Source organism: Schistocerca serialis, chromosome 1 (genome assembly GCF_023864345.2).
Source record: "Schistocerca serialis cubense isolate TAMUIC-IGC-003099 chromosome 1, iqSchSeri2.2, whole genome shotgun sequence".
Classification (NCBI taxonomy): Eukaryota; Metazoa; Arthropoda; class Insecta; order Orthoptera; family Acrididae; genus Schistocerca; species Schistocerca serialis.
The window spans coordinates 766,303,071-766,323,257 of record NC_064638.1 but is presented as its reverse complement, the minus strand read 5'-3'; the positions used below and the strand labels follow the sequence as shown (position 1 = coordinate 766,323,257).

Here is a 20,187-nt window from a genome sequence, read left to right as displayed (position 1 = left end):
TCCTGTCAATTGTTCCCTTATGCTCTCTCTGAAACTCTGTACAACCTCTGGTTTAGTCAGTTTATCCAGATCCCATCTCCTTAAATTCCCACCTTTTTGCAGTTTCTTCAGTTTTAATCTACAGTTCACAAACAATAGATTGTGGTCAGAGTCCACATCTGCCCCTGGAAATATCTTACAATTTAAAACCTGGTTCCTAAATCTCTGTCTTACCATTATATAATCTATCTGATACATTTTAGTATCTCCAGGATTCTTCCATGTATACAACCTTCTTTTATGATTCTTGAACCAAGTGTTAGCTATGATTAAGTTATGCTCTGTGCAAAATTCTACCAGACGGCTTCCTCTTTCATTTCTCTCCCCCAATCCCACTATGTTTCCTTCTCTTCCTTTTCCTACTCTCGAATTCCAGTCACCCATGACTATTAAATTTTCGTCTCCCCTCACTACCTGAATAATTTCTTTTATCTCATCATACATTTCATCAATTTCTTCATCATCTGCAGAGCTAGTTGGCATATAAACTTGTACTACTGTAGTAGGCATGGGCTTCGTGTCTATCTTGGCCACAATAATGTGTTCACTATGCTGTTTGTAGTAGCTTACCCGCACTCCTATTTCTTTATTCATTATTAAACCTACTCCTGCATTACCCCTATTTGATTTTGTATTTATAACCCTGTATTCACCTGATCAAAAGTCTTGTTCCTTCTGCCACTGAACTACACTAATTCCCATTATATCTACCTTTAACCTATCCATTTCCCTTTTTAAATTTTCTAACCTACCTGCCCGATTAAGAGATCTGACATTCCACTCTCCGATCCGTAGAATACCAGTTTTCTTTCTCTTGATAACGACGTCCTCTTGGGTAGTCCCCGCCCGGAGATCCGAATGGGGGACTATTTTACCTCTGGAATATTTTACCCAAGAGGACGCAATCATCATTTAATCATACATTAAAGCTGCATGCCCTCAGGAAAAATTACAGCTGTAGTTTCCCCTTGCTTTCAGCCGTTCGCAGTACCACAACAGCAAGGCCGTTTTGGTTAGTGTTACAGGGCCAGATCAGTCAATCATCCAGACTGTTGCCCCTGCAACTACTGAAAAGGCTGCTGCCCCTCTTCAGGAACCACACGTTTGTCTGGCCTCTCAACAGATACCCCTTCGTTGTGGTTGCACCTACGGTACGGCTATGTGTATCGTTGAGGCTTGCAAGCCTCCCCACCAACGGCAAGGTCCCTGGTTCATTGGGGGGGGTTTATATCTTAGTTTAATGAAATAGTATTGTTAAGTAGTTATATGTAATTTTTCCCTTCTAATAACACCTTATAATTAATTAAAATACCTTCTACAAACAATAAATTACTTAAACTGCTAACACATTTTCAAGATTTGCAGACACATTTAGATAGTTGAATCTGTCTTGTGGGTACAATGTGTTGTTAGTTCCACTGCACACAGGCTGCATCAAATAGAACTTGTGCTGTATACTTAAGAATATAATTATATTGACCAATGAGTTTTTTTAACAACTTAAATGCAAGAAATTGCAGTGCCTTTACAATTAGTTTTTCATAGCCCACCTGTTTATATCCCACACTGCATACTGCAGCTGATTTTCTGTACAATACTGCTCAAGAGACTTAAGGAGATCAACATAATTTACAGGTGGCCAACTAATGTCTTCTGACAATTGGAGACTATGCATCAACTGCAAAAGATATTTTAAAAAGTTTAATATTTTCATATTTTAAGGAGTCTGTTACACATGCAATTACTATACCAATTTTTCATACCTACAGAGGGAAGGGAGAGGTGGGCGTTGGGAGGGGGGGGGGGGGGGGGAGTAAAAAGAATTGCCCCAAAGTCAAAAGTTATTAGAAGTAGAATAATTTTCCCATAAACATTAAATTAGAAAAAAATAATATGATTTTTGGTTTGTTTAGACCTTTAATTTCATTATTTTATTCTTATGACAAAAATTTTATAATTGCAAAACGGGAGTTATTTAACACTCTCCACATTAACTAACATGGGAATTTCATAGAAAGTCAGTATGAAATCCCAAGTCTGTTTAATGAATATTTTTCATCTACTGTAAAACTTAGAAATCAAAATTTCAGAGATTTCTAGGAAACATGTAACTGTGCCAGACAACTGTAGCATTTACACCATGTATCCCAGATCCATTAGGACTGTGGCTATGAAAAATGGAAGTCATGGATTAATAGATTACAGTCTCCCACTGAATCAATACACAGCTGAAATTGTTTTAAAAGTGTTCTGAAATAGTAACTATAGTGCTTTTTCGGAACTGTATTTAGCAGTGAATACAGCAGCTGATCCAGGACTGTGATCCGTATGCTGTCCAAAAATTGCACACAATCTTCACCTTGTGGGCTGGGACACTGCCATGGATGAGCAACCAGGAACCAGCTTCTAAGAATTCAGATCAAATTCAGCAAGTTCTCACCCACAAACACAAAACTTAATGTTGCCTCGCTGCTCCACCATCATTTTCCGACAAATGTCAGACACATACATTCGCAGACAGGACACCTACTGCAACGATGTTAGCACTTTGACCTTCTACATGGCTGTTGCTGAAACTACAAGGATCGTAAAACCACAAGTCACAATGAGGGAGCATTAGAGTTCGAAATATCATATGAGCAGTCCTAACAGAACTGGGACACACTGTGTATATTTGCCTAATTGACATAAATTAAATATACATACATAGTACAGCAGTTTTAAAAATTTAGACAGTGCTTGACTTTATGGCCTTCCTTAGACATACACTATGTGATCAAAAGTATCCGGACACCTCCAAAAACATACGTTTCTCATATTAGGTGCATTGCATTGCCATCTACTGCCAGGTACTCCATATCAGCGACCTCAGTACTCATTAGACATTGTGAGAGAGCAGAATGGGGCACTCCGCGGAACTCACAGACTTAAAATGTGGTCAGGTGATTGGGTGTCACTTGCGTCATATGTCTGTATGCGAGATTTCCACATTCCTAAACATCCCTAGATCAACTGTTCCCGATGTGATAGTCAAGTGGAAACGTGAAGGGACACGTACAGCACAAAAGCGTACAGGCCAACCTTGTCTGATGACTGACAGAGACTGCCGACAGTTGAAGAGGGTCATGATGTGTAATAGGCAGACATCTATCCAGATCATCACACAGGAATTCCAAACTGCATCAGGATCCACTGCAAGTACTATGACGGTTAGGCAGGAGATGAAAAAACTTGGATTTCATGGTCGAGCGGCTGCTCGTAAGCCACACATCACGCTGGTAAATAGCAAATGTCACCTTGCTTGGTGTAAGGAGAGTAAACACTGGATGATTGAACAGTGGAAAAACATTAAGTGGAGTGACAAATCACTGTACACCATGTTGCAATCCAATGGCAAGGTGTGCATATGGTGAATCCCTGGTGAACATCATCTGCCAGTGTGTGTAGTGCCAACACGAAAATTCGGAGGTGGTGGTGTTATGGTGTGGTCGTATTTTTCATGGAGGGGGCTTGCACCCCTTGTTGTTTTGCATTGCACTGCACTATCACAGCACAGACCTACATTGATGTTTTAAATACCTTCTTGCTGCTAACTGTTGAAGAGCAATTCGGGGATGGTGACTGCATCTTTCATCATGATCAAGCACCTGTTCATAATAATGCACGGCCTGTGGCAGAGTGGTTACACGACAATAAAATCCCTGTAATGGACTAGCCTACACAGAGTTCTGACCTGGATCCTACAGAACAGCTTTGGGATGTTTTGGAATGCTGACTTCGTGCCTGGCCTCACCGACCAACATCAATAACTCTCCTCAGTGCAGCACTCTGTGAAGAGTGGGCTGTCATTCCCCAAGAAACCTTCCAGCATCAGACTGAACATATGCCTGGAAGAGTGGAGGCTGTCATCAAGGCTAAGGGTGGGCTAATACCATATTGAATTCCAGCATTACTGATGGAGGGCACCACAAATGTGTAAGTCATTTTCAACCAGGTGTCCAGATACTTTTGATCACATAGTGTACATATTGAGACTACGAGTTAAAAGACAGTTCCTTCTTGCTGGCACATCATGCAACTTAGAGTATGAAATAGCTGCTTTCCAGCATTTAAAGTCTCATCAATGTTAACTAAGAACGGAAGACATATGATCCACAAAAGCTTAAAAATGCATTACATTCAACATAATATTAGTTAAAACATTGGGCAAGCCTTCATTTAAATGCCATAGCTACATTTCTGTGAGCACAGAATATTTCTTTTTGTTTGTCTTCAAAATCTTTATTTCTATTTCCAGCACATCACAATCCGAATAACTGTAATTATTTCAAACAGTTAAATAATAAAGAGCAAACCACAAATACTGTTCAACTTACATCAAACAAAAATTTGCAGTAGTGTGGAGATCCCCAGTACTTTGGGCACACTTGGAATCCACTTGCGTGCTGTGAGGGATCATCTAAATGATCCTCAAATTCTGGTGGTCCAAATGAGTATTCTAAGAGATCCTCATCCAGACAAGCAAACAGCAGTCTATCAATTGCTGCATTATATAGATGAATAATAGTCTTGGGATTCTATGTTCAAAAATGAAGGAAAAGAAAAAAAGTACAATGAAATATCAAGAAAACAAATTATAAAATTATAGTAGGCATTGTTAATGTTACTGCTTACTGTGGATGAGCAAAAGAATATTTGGCTGGTGATGTTTTGCAGCTGCATTTGTGTTTGGCATAGTGTGAAACATCTAACTTGAAAAATTAACTATTTTTCAGAGAAGTCAACTTGCTTACATATGTTCTAAAGTAAGAGTTTGCCTCTCAATCTAAATTTCCTTTCCTTCCTTCTGATGTACGCAGTAGCTACCTCAGTTGCTCCATCATCATAGCATCGAATGCTATCCTACTCTCAAATATGCAGTTATCTGCTGTCTCCGATTGACAAGTTGATTAAAATTTCACTGATTACACATATTGACTATGTAGGAGGGTCATTCAATAAGTAATGCCTGACATTTTTTTCTCAGAACATATTTATTGTTAAGAGTCAGAATTTGGTGACAATACACATCAACATGTGTTGTCCATGTCCTATTTATCTACGTAGTCTCCATCACATTCTATGGCCATATGCCAAAATTGTAGAAGAGCATGTATTTCCTGCTGGTAAAAACTCTTATCCTGTTTTCACTGCATTACTGACACTTTCATCATCTTCAAAGCTTGTTCCCCAAAGAGAATCTTTAAGCGGCCCAAAGAGATGGAAGTCTGAGTGTGCTAGGTCTTTGAATCTTGTGGTCTGCTGTGAGCATTCGTTGAACCCATCATGAGCACCTATTTGAAGATCCAAGACTCGGTCCTTGAAGACAAACAGCCAACGATGACCAACAACTGTAGAGCCTATTGGTGAGTTGTGATGCGCCAGTTGGCACACATAATGGCATCCGCATGATTCAGCGTGTCTGGAACAGTGGTTGTGACAGGACGCCCCTAGCATGGCTGATCATGGAGCTCTGTTTCTGCATTTCCTGAGGCTGTAATATTTTTACCCATCGCCCAACTGTACTTCTATCAACTGCATCATCACCATACACCGCACACAAATGTTTAAGGATTTTCATCACAGTTTCTTTTTCTGTACACAAGAATTCAACAACAGCACACTGCTTGCAACATGAGTCATTTGTAGATACCATTATGACACTGTACTATGGCTCTGCTATATGCCAGAATGGTTTGAAACTTCACCGGCGCACAGAACAAACATCAAATGTGAAGCACCAACAAGGATGTTTGTCTATGTATATTAATGGCTTTTTTCAAAAAAAAAACGTGGGGCATTACTTATTGAACGACCCTCGTATCCTCCTTATGTGACAATCAGATTGTGTTTCCCTAAGTATTACCACACCAGCAGAATTTGTATGTAAATCACATTTTGTATACAGCTGCATGAACAGAAAAATATGTTATGGGATATCTTTAAATGTAACCTATAACAATTTCCAAACAATGGAAAATCCAGGGTGGAATGTAACAATATTATGAGAAGGAAAGTGGCTACTCACCATGTAGCAGAGATGCTGAGTCACAGATAGGCACAAAAAAAGACTATCACAATTATGGTTTTTGACACCACTGCTCCCAGTGAGAAACTTAAGAAAGCTGAAGGTGATATATTTCCTTTTATGATAAAATAGTATCTCATTAAATTTGCTTAATTATAATTTTGCGCGCAAATTATGCACCCATGAGAAGTTGAATTAGAGACAGCTACCTAGAAGTGTGTAAAACTTCTTTCTCTCTGACAATGGTAATGTGTCATGGCTTGCTCATCATGAGACACCAAAAATGTTGAGGTGCCATCCTGACCCATGACCACTCAACCACTGTTCATTGATACTGATCAAAGCTGGGGCCAGAGTGTGCACACATTGCTCAGTAACATCCTATAATGTGTACAATAGTTTTGAGATCAGTTGATCTGGGGCACTAAGCATACACCTTCATCTACATAGTTGTTTGCTCACAGCATCTTGACACTATTCATGCACCATGGGACATTGTATTGCCTTTCTGTAGATACAGGTCAATTGCAGAGCTGTAAAGTGCTGTCCATCCACTATCTGGCAGCAAACAAATGCCCTCATATGCTATTCTTGACTATTCTACCAAGACCCAGTATGAAGTCTAACCATATCCCACTCATCTGTGACAAAGAACTATTCCATTCAGTTTCCCTCTTACATGGCAGCTACCTCTCATTCAGTTGCTCATTGCATCTCAGTCATCTCACATTCCTACTGCCTCTTTCAGTTAATTATATTTTCATCTATCTCTTTGGAAGAATTTGCTGCTTGTGCACTTTTTACATTATTACTTATCTGATTCTTTTTACTCACTCTCTTAGTGTTCTTCAATAATTTCATTGCATTTTTCTCTCGATGACAATGAACAGACATAACATCAAGGACAGTGTGACGGAAGGTTAGGGTCTTAATGTTCTCTCAACAGTGACATAATTACAGGTGGAGCACAAGGTTGGATACGGATAAAGATGGGTCAAGAAATTGACAGTGTTCTTTTCAAAGGCATCGTCTCTGTGTTTGGTGTAAGCAATTTAAGGAAACTATGGAAAATCTAGCTCTTTGTAGAATAGAGAGATTAGACCAACATCCTACCAAATGGCAGTGTATTGTCGCACCAATACGCCATCTCATTCAGTGATAGTGGGAAGAAATATTCTGGAGACAAAACAAACCCTATGTTTATCTGATAAACTGGCAATGCTATGAACATCAAAGTAAACAGATAAAATTTAAGTGATAACAAGAAATGGAGATGTCTTGAACACATGATATTTCAGATATAAGTGGGACAGTGGAGGTGTATCAACTGCACCACCTGTTTGTGTGTGCAGGTTGGAAGTTTGCTAAGAGAAGACTGTAAGAGTGGCAGTCCACTGACGACGACAAATGTTAGCCGCTAGTGCCACAGATGCTGTGTGAAAGAACATGGAGTAATTATAAGCTATTCTTTGCTGTGTTAGTGAATGAGATTATTGTAAAAAGACAAACGAACAACTGACTACAGACTTTTAACTTACTTCATGACGCACCTCGGAACAAGGCAAGACGCATGTGATGTTCACGAATTATTTGGTTGTCACACCAATGCAATTATGAATGTGTTTAATTGAGTCTAATGTTTGATGTCTATGTTGATTTGCAGAACTTTAAATGTTTGTATGAGAAATGGTAAAGTTGTTTCCTGTGAAAGTTGAAAATATATCGTAATTGAACTGAAAGTATTCTGCGAGTACCCAAATATTTCAAGAGTAGAGAAATAGTCAAATAAACTCTTATAACCAGCGATAGTCTTCAGAGAAGAAGCTTTCGGGAGATCGATGTAGCTGATTATCCAGAGAAGAGGATCGGCTAAACACATCACATAAGTCAACTGACGGGAATGAGGTGTGAATTTGAATGCAATCCAGTTTCGCACAGCTCCTCATGTCATCAAAACGTTAGAATGTGGCAACCGTGACAGGTCTTGAAGAAAACGAGAATTTCAAGACAGAAACGGGAAGAAGATATTTTGAATTGCCATAGCAACCAGGCATAACAAGATTAAAGAACTGTTTTGAGTAATTGGTTGAGTCCAAGAAACCAAATGGAAGGAAGTTGTGAATGCAACACAGTAAAAGACTTAGGAAAGTAATAACGTCAAAGGAACGGAGAGCAGATTTCAACATTTTAGATTAAGAAGAGTTACGCCAAGAGTACTTCGACTAAACAGATTTGGTGTGGAGAGTACACAGATCTCACACACACATCGCGACCGACGCGGACACCAGGTGCTGCTCACTGGTGGCTACTCCACATCCACTCGTCAACGTCAACGCTGAAACCAACATTTGACGCCGCCGAAAACAGTGCTGTCCACTGGTGATGAATACACATCTGCTAACCGGCACAGCCTAGAACTCTACGCCAGGTGAGCGTAAAACAATAATTGAGTATAAAGTTGAAGGAACTTTTGAAAGACTGTATTACTGTAGACATTATAAGTAGTGTAGAATTTTTTTAATGCTCACAAGGTCTAGAACCTGTAAAGTTATGGATCAAGAACAGCAACTAGGAGAAACTTCAGAACCAGCCATGGCTATTAAAGAGAGTAAGGAGGTGCTAGACTGGTCTGAAGTAGTGAATTTAATTAAAGCCCAGTGTGCAGATTCAGCGGCTTCAAGACAGGAACTAAGTCTTAAATTGGACACAATGAATACTCGAGTAAATAATAGACTGGATGTTCAGAATAAAACTTTAGAATTGCTAAGTGCAAAAGTAGATGAACAAAATAAGCAATTTAGCCAGATGTGTGAAGGCATGGGAAATTTGAAAAATGAATTTGACATTTTAACCACTAAAGTGGAATTTTTTAAAATTGATTTTAAAGGTGAATTAAGTAGTTATGTCAATCAGCTGTTCACTGACTTTCATCAGACACAGACTAATCAATTCCAAGATTTAGCAAATAAGTTAGAATTCGATATTGAAGATAAATGTAATAGTGTAGAGTCTGAATTTAGCGAAAAATTAGGATCATTACACAGTGTAGGTATTCTTACATCTGATGCTGTAAAACAAAGATTACACACTTTAAAGGGAAGTATTGAGAAACGTGACAAACAAATTCCTATAGTAAAACCGCAAATTTTAGGCATTAACGCTCAAGTTGACAATTTGCAAAGAAATTTTAAAGAGAAACTAGCCACTTCAGACATAATAAATATCAGTAATCTGGGGGAACATGTAGAAGAGATGATTGACAGAAAAGTTGCCACAAGAGTAACGTCCGACAATGTGTCTCCAATTTTATCTTCCGAACTTAGTTACACTAAGAGAAATGTAGATGGAAAGAATTCAAACTTACACAGGACAAAGTGGAAAATAGGGTGACTTTTCCTAATGTAGTATAAACTAGTGAAGTAATGACAGATTTACAATGGGGATCAAATTCAGGGTTATCTAAGCAGTTTCCTAAGTTTAAGCCAAATGGGAAAGTATACCCTACTCATTTTTTGAAAAGATTCAATCAAGCTTTGTCCAAGACTTAGGAAGCTTCAAAAAAGATCGAATTGCGATGGGGTATCTATTAGGAGAAGCCTCAGAATGGAGTACAGTAAACATTGAAAACTTTTCCTTTTGGGAAGATTTTCAGAAGTAGTTTAATGAGAAGTACTGGTTTGCACTTGCTCAAGTGAGGGTAAGGTCAGATCCATGGGATCTGCCTGCAGGAATGCTACCAATGTAAGTTGGATCCCGAGGTGTTTGGTGTTTCTTCAAACTTAGTTTTTCTACACTGAATTCTCTTCAAATCTTAAACTATTCTGTTATCTATTAATGAATTCTTAAACTATCCTATAATTTTAGCGTACAGAAAACTGAATATGACAGAACAATAATAGACTTAAGAGAATCATGGAAAAACAGTGATCTCTAAACAAGAAATGACACAAAGAGAATATAGTATTAATGGAAAAATAATATCATGGTACTATTCAAACAGAGCGATATTGGGATGACGTAAACTGAACATAGTATTTTATGTGTGTATAAAATATAGTATAAACTGAATAACTAAACAACTATAGGATAGTAGTGTATAATATTTTATTTGGTATAGAATATCTTATACCTTTTATGAAATGTGATGTAAAGGGGAGGGTTTGTTGTATTAGTTTTGGAAAGGGTGGGTACTACAGACTAAATCATGATTTCCACCAATAGACAAATCAGTGCTAACACGGAACATACACCGCACCTACCAAACGACCCTCGCAAATAAGTGTGACCGATTATTCACCGTTTGCCGTCTTATACGTGTTACTAAGATTTTGTTTGGGGACCTCAAGGGTGAAGGTGAGGATTCCCATCCAGGAGGAGACGATTAATACCATACCTCCTCCGGCTTCTCACTCAAGTACCGGCGAGGTATGGATCCTGGGGAAGGAGGGTGGGAAAGGTTTCCTGTCTTTGGGGCTATCTTCTTTCACTTCTTCGATCTTAGCAACCATTTCTACTTTCTTCTTTCTTACTTCTCATTTGAGTACCTATATATCTTTCTCTCTCTCCATATTCAACTACTTCTATTACAGAAGTCCTTATTTTCCGTGGTTTTCGATAACCTACAACTTATTTCATATAAGTAGGCCAAAGAATCAGGCTGCACAAACACATATCAACATACACACAAAGATACACTTAAATACAAACTCTAAAATTACAAATTAGCAACCTGGATTGATGTCAGAACTGCCAAGGAAGGTAGGGGAATAAATATATATGTACATCTGGGTAGATGCACACATTATATTGTTTTTGTACGTGACATTTCTACTTTTTTTTTTCTTCTTCTTCGCCTCTTCACATAAATACAGGTACATAAGGAAAGAAGGGTAGAAATCAAATCATATGCCTAGAGAGACAGGGGCAGGAGAGCTGGTGTAATAATTATAAAACAGTGATAAGCCAAATTGGAGTTAATTGTAATAACCATCTGAGAAAAAACAGGGTAGTAAATGCTCAGGTGATATATAAAGTAGTGGGCCTTGATCATTATGTGTAGACATAGTATCTACTAAGAGTTGGTCAATACAGGTAGACATAGCATCAACTAAGAGTTGAACAATATGTGTAGACATAGTATCTACATTTATGGTAAAAACGAGGAGTTGAAGAGGACTCTAGGGCATTAGATGGAGTATTAGAAAGTGGAGTTGAGGTGTAAAATAGATGTGTAACTTTACCAGAGAATATTTAATGATAGTGTACATAAAGATGTATACTACGGCAATTAACCACGAGACCTACTCGGGAAGAATAAAGGGCGGGGGCGAGACCCAGCATTTATTGAATATAAAAGGCAGATAGGTAGACCTAAGAAATGCTGAACTATACCGTGCGGACAGGAGCACCAAGAAGGGGATTGACCTGTACCATAGGAGCATAGGAATTAAGAGGGCGTACCTATCTAAAGGGAAGGAGGGAGTGCATTCATAGGGTCAACTCACAGGTGAGGGATAGGTAATGTTCCTAAAGGGGAAAAGGACAGTATCGTGACAGAAGTCACACGTTTTATAGGAATTAGTCTGGTAAGTTTGAATTCTATGCATCACCAGTCTTATTACATTTTATGTTTCCAAGTGTCAAAAAAGGAAGGAAAGGGGGGGGTGGAGGGTGGGGGGGGGGGGGGGAGGAACACTTTCATTTTACCCAGAGTTCCTCCAAACTACAATGAGTAATAAATAAGTACATACTTAGAAAAGGTAGTACAGAAAGTGGGAACAAACAGTAGATTACTCATAGGTCATGAACACCTGGAATTTATGATTGGAAAAAAAGCAGAAAACAGAACAATTTGGGTCATCTTGATTTTAAATATTGAAAGAGCTAACTCCAACATGGATTGAAAGGTTCACATTTTATAATTGTACAAATTGGAAAAACGGAATGACTAGGTAATAAGAACATGACTATTTACGGTTATTGAAAGAAAAAGATGTGTTGTTGGAAAATGAAGTGTTATCCTATGTGATATTAATGTACGTGGTTATTATGTATGAAATACCGAATGTTCGAGCTGAGGGGAGGGATATGTAGTGCTTCGAGAATTTCCACGTTAATTCTACAACCATTTGTCCTTCTACTGTCTTTAACACATGATATTCTAGATATAAGTGGGAGAGTGGAAGCGTATCTACTGCGCCACTTGTTTCTCTGTGCAGACTGGAAGTTTGTTATGAGAAGACTGTACGAGTGGCGGTCCACTGACAACGGCAAGTGTTAGCCGCTAGCGGCACAGACGCTGTATGAAAGAACATGGAGTAATTATAAGCTATTCTTTGCTGTGTTAGTGAATAAGATTATTGTAAAAAGACAAACGAACAACTGACTACAGACTTTTAACTTACTTCATGTCTTAGCTCTGAACGAGGCAAGACGCATGTGATGTTCATGAATTATTTGGTTGTCACACCAATGCAATTATGAATGTGGTTAATTGAGTCTAATGTTTGATGACTAAGTTGATTTGCAGAAGTTTAAATGTTTGTACCACAAATGGTAAAGTTGTTCCCTGTGAAAGTTGAAAATATATCGTAACTGAACTGAAAGTATTCTGCGAGTACCCAAATATTTCAAGAGTAGAGAAACAGTCAAATAAATTCCTATAACCAGAGATTGTCTTCAGAGAAGAAGCTTTTGGGAGATCGATGTAGCTAATTATCCAGAGAAAAGGATTGGCTACATACATAACATAAGTCAACTGATGAGAGTGAGGTTTGAATTGTGAATGCAATCCAGTTTTGCACACTTCTCATGTCGTCAAAATGTTAGAATGTGAAAACAATAATTGGCATATGCTAAAATAAGTTAGAAAATCATGGACTAGTATTGATAAAACTATGAAATGTGCATACAGAATAGCTTTCCGATGGGAACAGATGACCCCCAACCAAAACATAGTAACTGACTGAATGCCATTCAAATAATGGTAATAAATGAAATGTTTTTCAATCTCATGCAAAATCTAACATTAAAGAAGTTCTAACTGTCTTAAATATGCCCATGTTTTCATGCAACACAAAAAGGGTACGTGGCCACGTAGAAAAACAGTTTGCTAGTTACATTGACATGAGCACGCTGTAAATCACTGCAAAATGAATACCAGAAGGTATTACCCATTGCACCACATATTAGGGTACCTTCCTGTTCCAATTTTGCATGGAGCATGAGAAGAATGACTGCTTGAATGCCTCTTTCCATTCCTGTGTGGTGTCACTCAACTAGCCAACGCTGGGTCGGGATTAATGTGATACATCCCCATACCTGTATACAGACTATTATTACAACAGGGTTGCCACTGTCAACAGCATTTTAAAGTTACAACCTCCCCACCCTCCTTCGGAAGGAATATGTGTACTGTTTCTGTCTACATCTAGTGTAACTGCACGTTCAAATGTGACTTCAATTTTCAAAGTGTTTGTGCATATTGTACTAATGCAGGACATGAGAACCAGCCAGGTATTTATCTAAGAAGATGTGGAAAACTGCCAAAAACCACATCCAGATTGAACAGTTCACAGGATCCCATCATTAAACCACATGGTGGATTTGATCGGGGCCAGCAAGCCTCCTCATGTACCAGAAGTGGGCACTTTAATGCACTCGGTTATCTGGATTGGTGCTTAAATGCCACTTTGTGCACTGTAATTAGTCTAATTTTGTCTTCATGGTCCCTTTGGGAGTGATGCCTAGGTGGTTATAGTATATACCTAGGTTTCTTGTTTAATACTAGTGCTTGAAACATTATAAGTAGGTTTTCACAGCATAATTATTTTCTATCTACAAACATCTGCCAATTTACGTTTTTCCATTATTTTTGCGAGGCACTCCAATGGATCACCCAAACCTCTAACAATTCATTCTGCCCTTCTTTATCCTGTTAGAAGTAGTCACAATCAAGCTACAGTAAACCATTACAAACAGTATTGTAAGGCTTAAAAATGTTATTAGGATTACAAAAAGAATGTGGTATGCAAATAGAATAGCTAATTCACAGGATAAAATTAAAACCATATGGTCAGTTGTGAAGGAAGTGTCTGGTCAGTGGCACAAGGTCGACGATATAAAGTCAGTTTGTAGTAAAATTATTTCTGTTACTGATAAATCAGATATATGTACAGTATTTAATCATATTTTCTGAGCATTGCTGGTGAATTAAATACAAATTTAGTTTTTACAGGGAATCATATAACTTTTTTGAAAAATGCCTTTCTGAGATTCATGTCTGAAATTCTCCCGTTATACAGACAAGCGGGAGACTGAGTCAATAATTAAATCACTGAATACTAAGGACTCTCATGATGGAGTGCCTAGCAGAATGTTAAAGTACTGTGCTGCACGTGTTAGCCCTGTATTTAGCCATATTTGTAATTTTTTCTTTAGGAATGGTCAGTTTCCTGAACGATTAAAGTACTCAGTAGTAAAGCTGCTTTATAAAAAGGGAGAAAGGGATAATGTAGACAATTTTAGACCTATTTCTATGCCATCAGTGTTTGTTAAAGTTATTGAAAAGGAGTGTATGTAAGGATAATTGATCATTTTATATCACACGATTTGCTATCAAATGTACAGTTCGGCTTTAGAAGTCATTTAACAACTAGAAATTCTTTATACTCTTTTCTCTGCGAGGTACTGGATGGGTTAAACAAAAGGTTTCAAATGTTACACATTTTTTGATTTAACTAAGCCATTTGACTGTGTTGATCGCAAAACATTGCTCCACAAGTTGGACCATTACGGATTACGGGGAGTAGCTCACAATTGGTTCACCTCTTACTTTAGCAACAGACAGCAAAAGGTCAATATTCATAATGTTGAGAATGGCTGTGACGTGGGGATCTCAGTGAGGTATGGACAAGTGGGGGGTGCCCCAGGGATAAGTGTTGGGGCCACTCCTGTTCCTTATTTATATAAATGATATGCCCTCTAGTATTACGGGTAACTCTCAAATATATCTGTTTGCTGATGACACTAGCTCGGTAGTAAAGGATGTTGTGTCCAACATTGGCTCGGTTTCAAATAGTGCAGTTCATGACTTAAGTCCATTGGTTGTAGAAAATAAACTAACTCTAAATCACAGTAAGACTCAGTTTTTCTAACAATTCAACAAAACCTGATGTTTTAATTTCACAGAATGGGCATAAGATTAGTGAAACTGAACAGTTCAAAGTTATAGGTGTTCAGATACATAGTAAACTGTTGTGGAAAGCTCATGTTGAGGACCTTGTTCAAAGACTTAATGCTGTCATTTTTACTATTCGAATAGTATCTGAAGTGAGTGATCATTCGACACAAAAATTAGTCTACTTTGCTTATTTTCATTCTCTTATGTCGAATGGTATTATATTTAGGGGTAACTCTTCCCATTTTAAAAGGATATTTTTGGCTCAGAAACAGGTGGTTCAGGCAATGTGTGGTGTAAGTTCACAAACATCTTGTCAACTCCTGTTCACAAGTCTGAGTATTCTGACATTGGCCTGTCAATATATATATTCCTTATTGTCATTTCTTGTTAACAATATTAGCTCATTCCCAAGAATAAGCAGCTTTCACTCAGTTAATACTCAGCAGAGATCAAACCTGCATTTGGATCAGACTTTTTTAACTCTTGTGCAGAAAGGTGCACAGTATATTGCCGCATCCATTTTCAATAAGCTACCACTCGAATTCAAAAATTTTAGCACTAATCCACGTGCTGTCAAACTGAAACTGAAGAGTTTCCTCATGGGTCACTCCTCCTATTCTGTCAAGAAGTTCCTTGAAAAATTAAGCTGATTCTTGTTGTATTATTGTTAACGTTTGTAACTTAAACTTACGGATTAACTTTTTTGAGTTCATAAACATTTTATTTTTATCTGCTGTTACTTTTTATTGTAATTTCACATACTGAAACATTCCATGACCTTGGAGATTTGCTCTTCAATTTGGTCCTATAGAACTTCATGTGTAAATAAATAAATAAATCCTATTTGGTAAGGGGTGCACAAGTGCTTTGTAAATGTTCTCCTTTGTAAACAGATTCCATTTTCCCAAAATTCTGCCAATAACTCAACGTCTGCCACCTGCTTTACCTCCAAATGAGCCTATGTCACAGTTCCTATCATATCCCAATAAAGTGTTACAACCAGATATTTGTACAAATTAACTCATTCCAAATATAGCTCACTGATGTTGTAGTCACAGGATACTACTTTTCTGCATTTCATGAATTGCGTGATTTTATCTTTCTGAACATTTAAAACGAGCTGCCGATCTTTGCAAAACTCTGAAATTTTATCAAGATATGACAGGATATTCATGCAGTTCTTTTCAGATAGTACTGTATATTATTATAGATAACTATATCATCTGGTAAAAGTCACTATACAAACAGTCTGCCAACTCATCAATATATAACACACACAGAAAAAGTTCCAACACACTTCCTTGGGCTACGCCAGAAGATACTTCTAATTTATGATTCTCCACCTAAGCTACCAAGCCGTATTCTCCCTACTGAGAGTTCCTCAAGCCAAGCCAGTCACAAATTTTGATTCCTGTCACATATGATTTAATTTTTGTTAATATGGGTCAGTGTGGTACTTTGTCCAATGGTTTTTGGAAGCTGTAAAATGTTTCATCCTGACTGTCTTGATCCTTGGCTTTCAGGATGTTTTGTGAAAAAAGTGCAAATTGGGTTTCACATAACTGATGTTTTAAAAATGCATGCTGGTTGTCATGGAGAATGTCATTCTGTTCAAGATAGCTCATTACATTTAAACTCAGCATTTATTGTAATATTCTTCAACAGCTGTACGTCAATGACACAGTAGTTTCATGGATTACTTCTTCAATCCTTCTTGTAAGTGGATGTGGTCTGCGTTTTCTTCCACCTACTAGGCAAAGTTTTTTATTTGAGATATTTATATGGTATGTCGTGGTTAAAAGAGGGGCTAGTTCAGCTATAATTTCTGTACAGAATATGATGGGGATTCAATAGGGCACTGGAGCTCTGTTCTGATATAGCGATTTCAACCATTTGTCAATCTTGCTGATACTAACATCTGTATTACTCATTTTTGCTGAGGTGTGAGAATCAAAGTGAGGCAGTACTCCTAAGTACCTGGACAGTACTTACATTAATAAAGTAGTTATGGTGCAACTACAAATACCATGGTTGCACCAATGAAGAGTAGATTATTCTCTTCACACTACACTCTGTCTCAATTCCAGTATCAATCAAATGTGTCATCTTGTGGCTTTTGCACTTTTTGTGTCAGAAAACTCAAATTAAAATGTAAAATAAAAAAGGGAGTATAAGTTATGGGAAATGAATGTTTTAAATACACTTACAGCACTTATAACAACGAATTGTGTGCTTTCATCAAGAGGCAGTCTTTTGAAGTTTCTCTCTGGTTGACTGCTATATAAGGTGTGTTGTTCAGATGTGAAAGGCTTCCCTCTGTAAGCAGTTGCCAGCTGTTATATTGTCAGTGGAATGTTTGCAACCAGGTGCTAGATCTCATATGTGGAAGTTGATTTCAGATGGCTTGTTATGACACTGTAAGTATTGTTAAATGATACTAACTAGCTTAGCATGGGGGGATTTGCATCAGATGGGAGAGGCATAATCTCTGATGGCATAGCACACTGCCACTGCTGTGTTTTTACCATGTGTGACTTGCCACACCAGTCTGAGCCTACCAGGTGTGGAGTATATTGTTTCTGCTGCACCTTTCACTTTCATTTTGATGTTTGCACAGTACTGCTTACATGTCAGAGCCCAGTCCAGTGTAATACCCAGGTATTTAAGAGTACAGCAATGCTCCAACAATATTTTTCTCCATGTAACCTGTACCCTATGGATGTGCACGAGTTGCAGATGTGTACCTGGGTTTTTGTGGGATTTGGCTTAAGCTGGTACTAGACATTGTATTATTTAAGCTTCTTTAGGGTAGCAGTGAGTCTCTCTTCAAACTCCTCTAATACGATGTTCCGGGCCCTGTCCAGGAATTTTTCAAATGAAAAGCAATTTTCAACAAGACCTCAGATAGCCAAGCTCAACACCTAGACTTTTGTCAGAGTACAGCTTTTTTGCATCAACCAAATCAGAAACTGACACAACATGAGGTGTAACGACAAGTGTCCACCGTCTTGCCATTAGTCAAGTTCGTGTTCAGCATGTTCCTTATCAATGATGCAGACTCCTATGCTGAAATACATAAAGAAAAACCTTTCCTTAAATAATTAAAATGTAAATTCCTTGTATATAAAAGCTATTATACATATGGAAATTATAAATATTCTATTTTATTATAGAACTAAAAAATGTGTAATCTGTACTAGACATCCTCCCTGCTGTTTGAAGACGGGCTCAGGCCTAAACTAGTCACAGGAAATTAAATTATTCATGAAAAAGTACGACTGGTTGCAGTTTTTCTTCAGCAATATTAAGAAAAATTAAAATCTTCTAAGGACTGAACAGTGGATGATATTTGATGAAAACATTGCAGCAAGTAAATTTGTTACAAAGAACAAAACATTGCAAATACCAGTTCCAAGGTTTGTTTTATTTCTCTTTACATACTTACCTGCTGCATTACAAAAACTGAATTGTCTGCTAGAGACCATTCAATTTTGGACCAGAATTTCTCAGTAAAACAGGTGTCCCACAATTGTGGCAGATAGCATATGTAAACAGGTGGTGTACGTGGCCTTTTACTCGCGAGCCATTTTAGTGCTGACACCATCTGAGAAACAAATATGCAACATCAGAAACCACTCCTGCAATGTAGAATTTTGCAAACAGAATAAATAATTTTTCAGAAATCAATTACTTCTTTAATCACAAGTTGTTCATGTACAATAGTCCAGACAATTATGACACATATTTCTTATAGAACGTAGGGGTATAAATACATGAATGGACACAGAAACATTTAAATAATTACTTAGCTTTTTTTTCCGAAGTACAACAATATGAGTATGATAAGTTAGCAAAAAGTATGATGCAAAAGTAAAGCTGATTTATTCCTTATTTTAATGGCACACACAATGATATGCAGTGATGGAAAACTCTGATAAATATATAATTCTTAATTAAATTACAAGGAGGCCATATGGTTGCCCCAGTAAATTACCTTCTAAGACATGAAATTCCACATACAACCAACAGAAATACTAAAAAGTACAAAATATTATTCTTAGCTTATTTTTCCCTCCTCGGGGAGTGAAAAAGAATTGGTTGGAGAAGATTGAGAAGGAGAGACCAGTCACCCAGACACTACACTGAGAGACACTGAGAGGGATCCACCTGTTGTAATGACTACTGTACTTCATCCACTGAACACCAGACGCATTGTTGCTGACGTTTAAATATTCTCAACCTCAGAGCACAAGAAAGCATCTTAGATGGTAGACAGTGCAGTGGTATTTTCATACACTGTTTAACTAACACTCATCACACAGAAACCACATATAACAATGAGTGCAACATTTTTGATACATTTGTATTCCTCACAAAAGTCCATGTTGTCTGCAGGTGTGAAGATAAGATAGTGAAGAAAATCTGAGTTGCTTTATTTCTAAAGAAATGACCAAACCGTACTATGGTTTGATTAGAATTACTTGTTGATTGAGACTTCACGTCTTGGAACTTAGTTCCTACAATCAGAGCTCTCCCTACCACTGTCTGCTGTTGCAAGTGCATCACAACAAAGCACCATTTCAATTGCAGTCTATGAAGAGTGTGGTGTAAATATGTAATCTGTTAACACTGTCAGCAGTCCATATATCTGCCACCACAAGCAGCAGAAGAAATCACGTTCACGACTACATCTGTACTCTACAAACTGTGCATGGCAGAGGCTACATCCCATTGTACCAGTTATTAGATTTTTTTCCCCGTTCCATTCATGTATGGAGAATGCCTCTATGCATGCAGCAATTATACTAATATTATCCTCACAATCCCTTTATGAGCAATACATTGAGGTTTGTAATATATTCCTAGAGTCATCATTAAAACAAATTCTTGAAACCTTGTT

At 37.8% G+C, this 20,187-nt stretch overlaps 1 protein-coding gene across 2 annotated transcripts in view; it reads right to left on the bottom strand.

Annotated features, from left to right (window-relative positions):
* The window catches only part of LOC126482366 (germinal-center associated nuclear protein-like), a 166,238-nt gene that overhangs the window by 89,758 nt on the left and 56,293 nt on the right, over positions 1-20,187 (bottom strand). For both annotated transcript variants that reach the window (XM_050106455.1, XM_050106462.1), the window contains exons 6-8: positions 18,733-18,891; positions 4,416-4,616; positions 1,590-1,717 (exon numbers count right to left, since the gene is read on the bottom strand). In XM_050106455.1, coding sequence (XP_049962412.1) covers positions 1,590-1,717; positions 4,416-4,616; positions 18,733-18,891 — 488 coding nt within the window. The remainder of the gene's footprint in view (positions 1-1,589; positions 1,718-4,415; positions 4,617-18,732; positions 18,892-20,187) is intronic.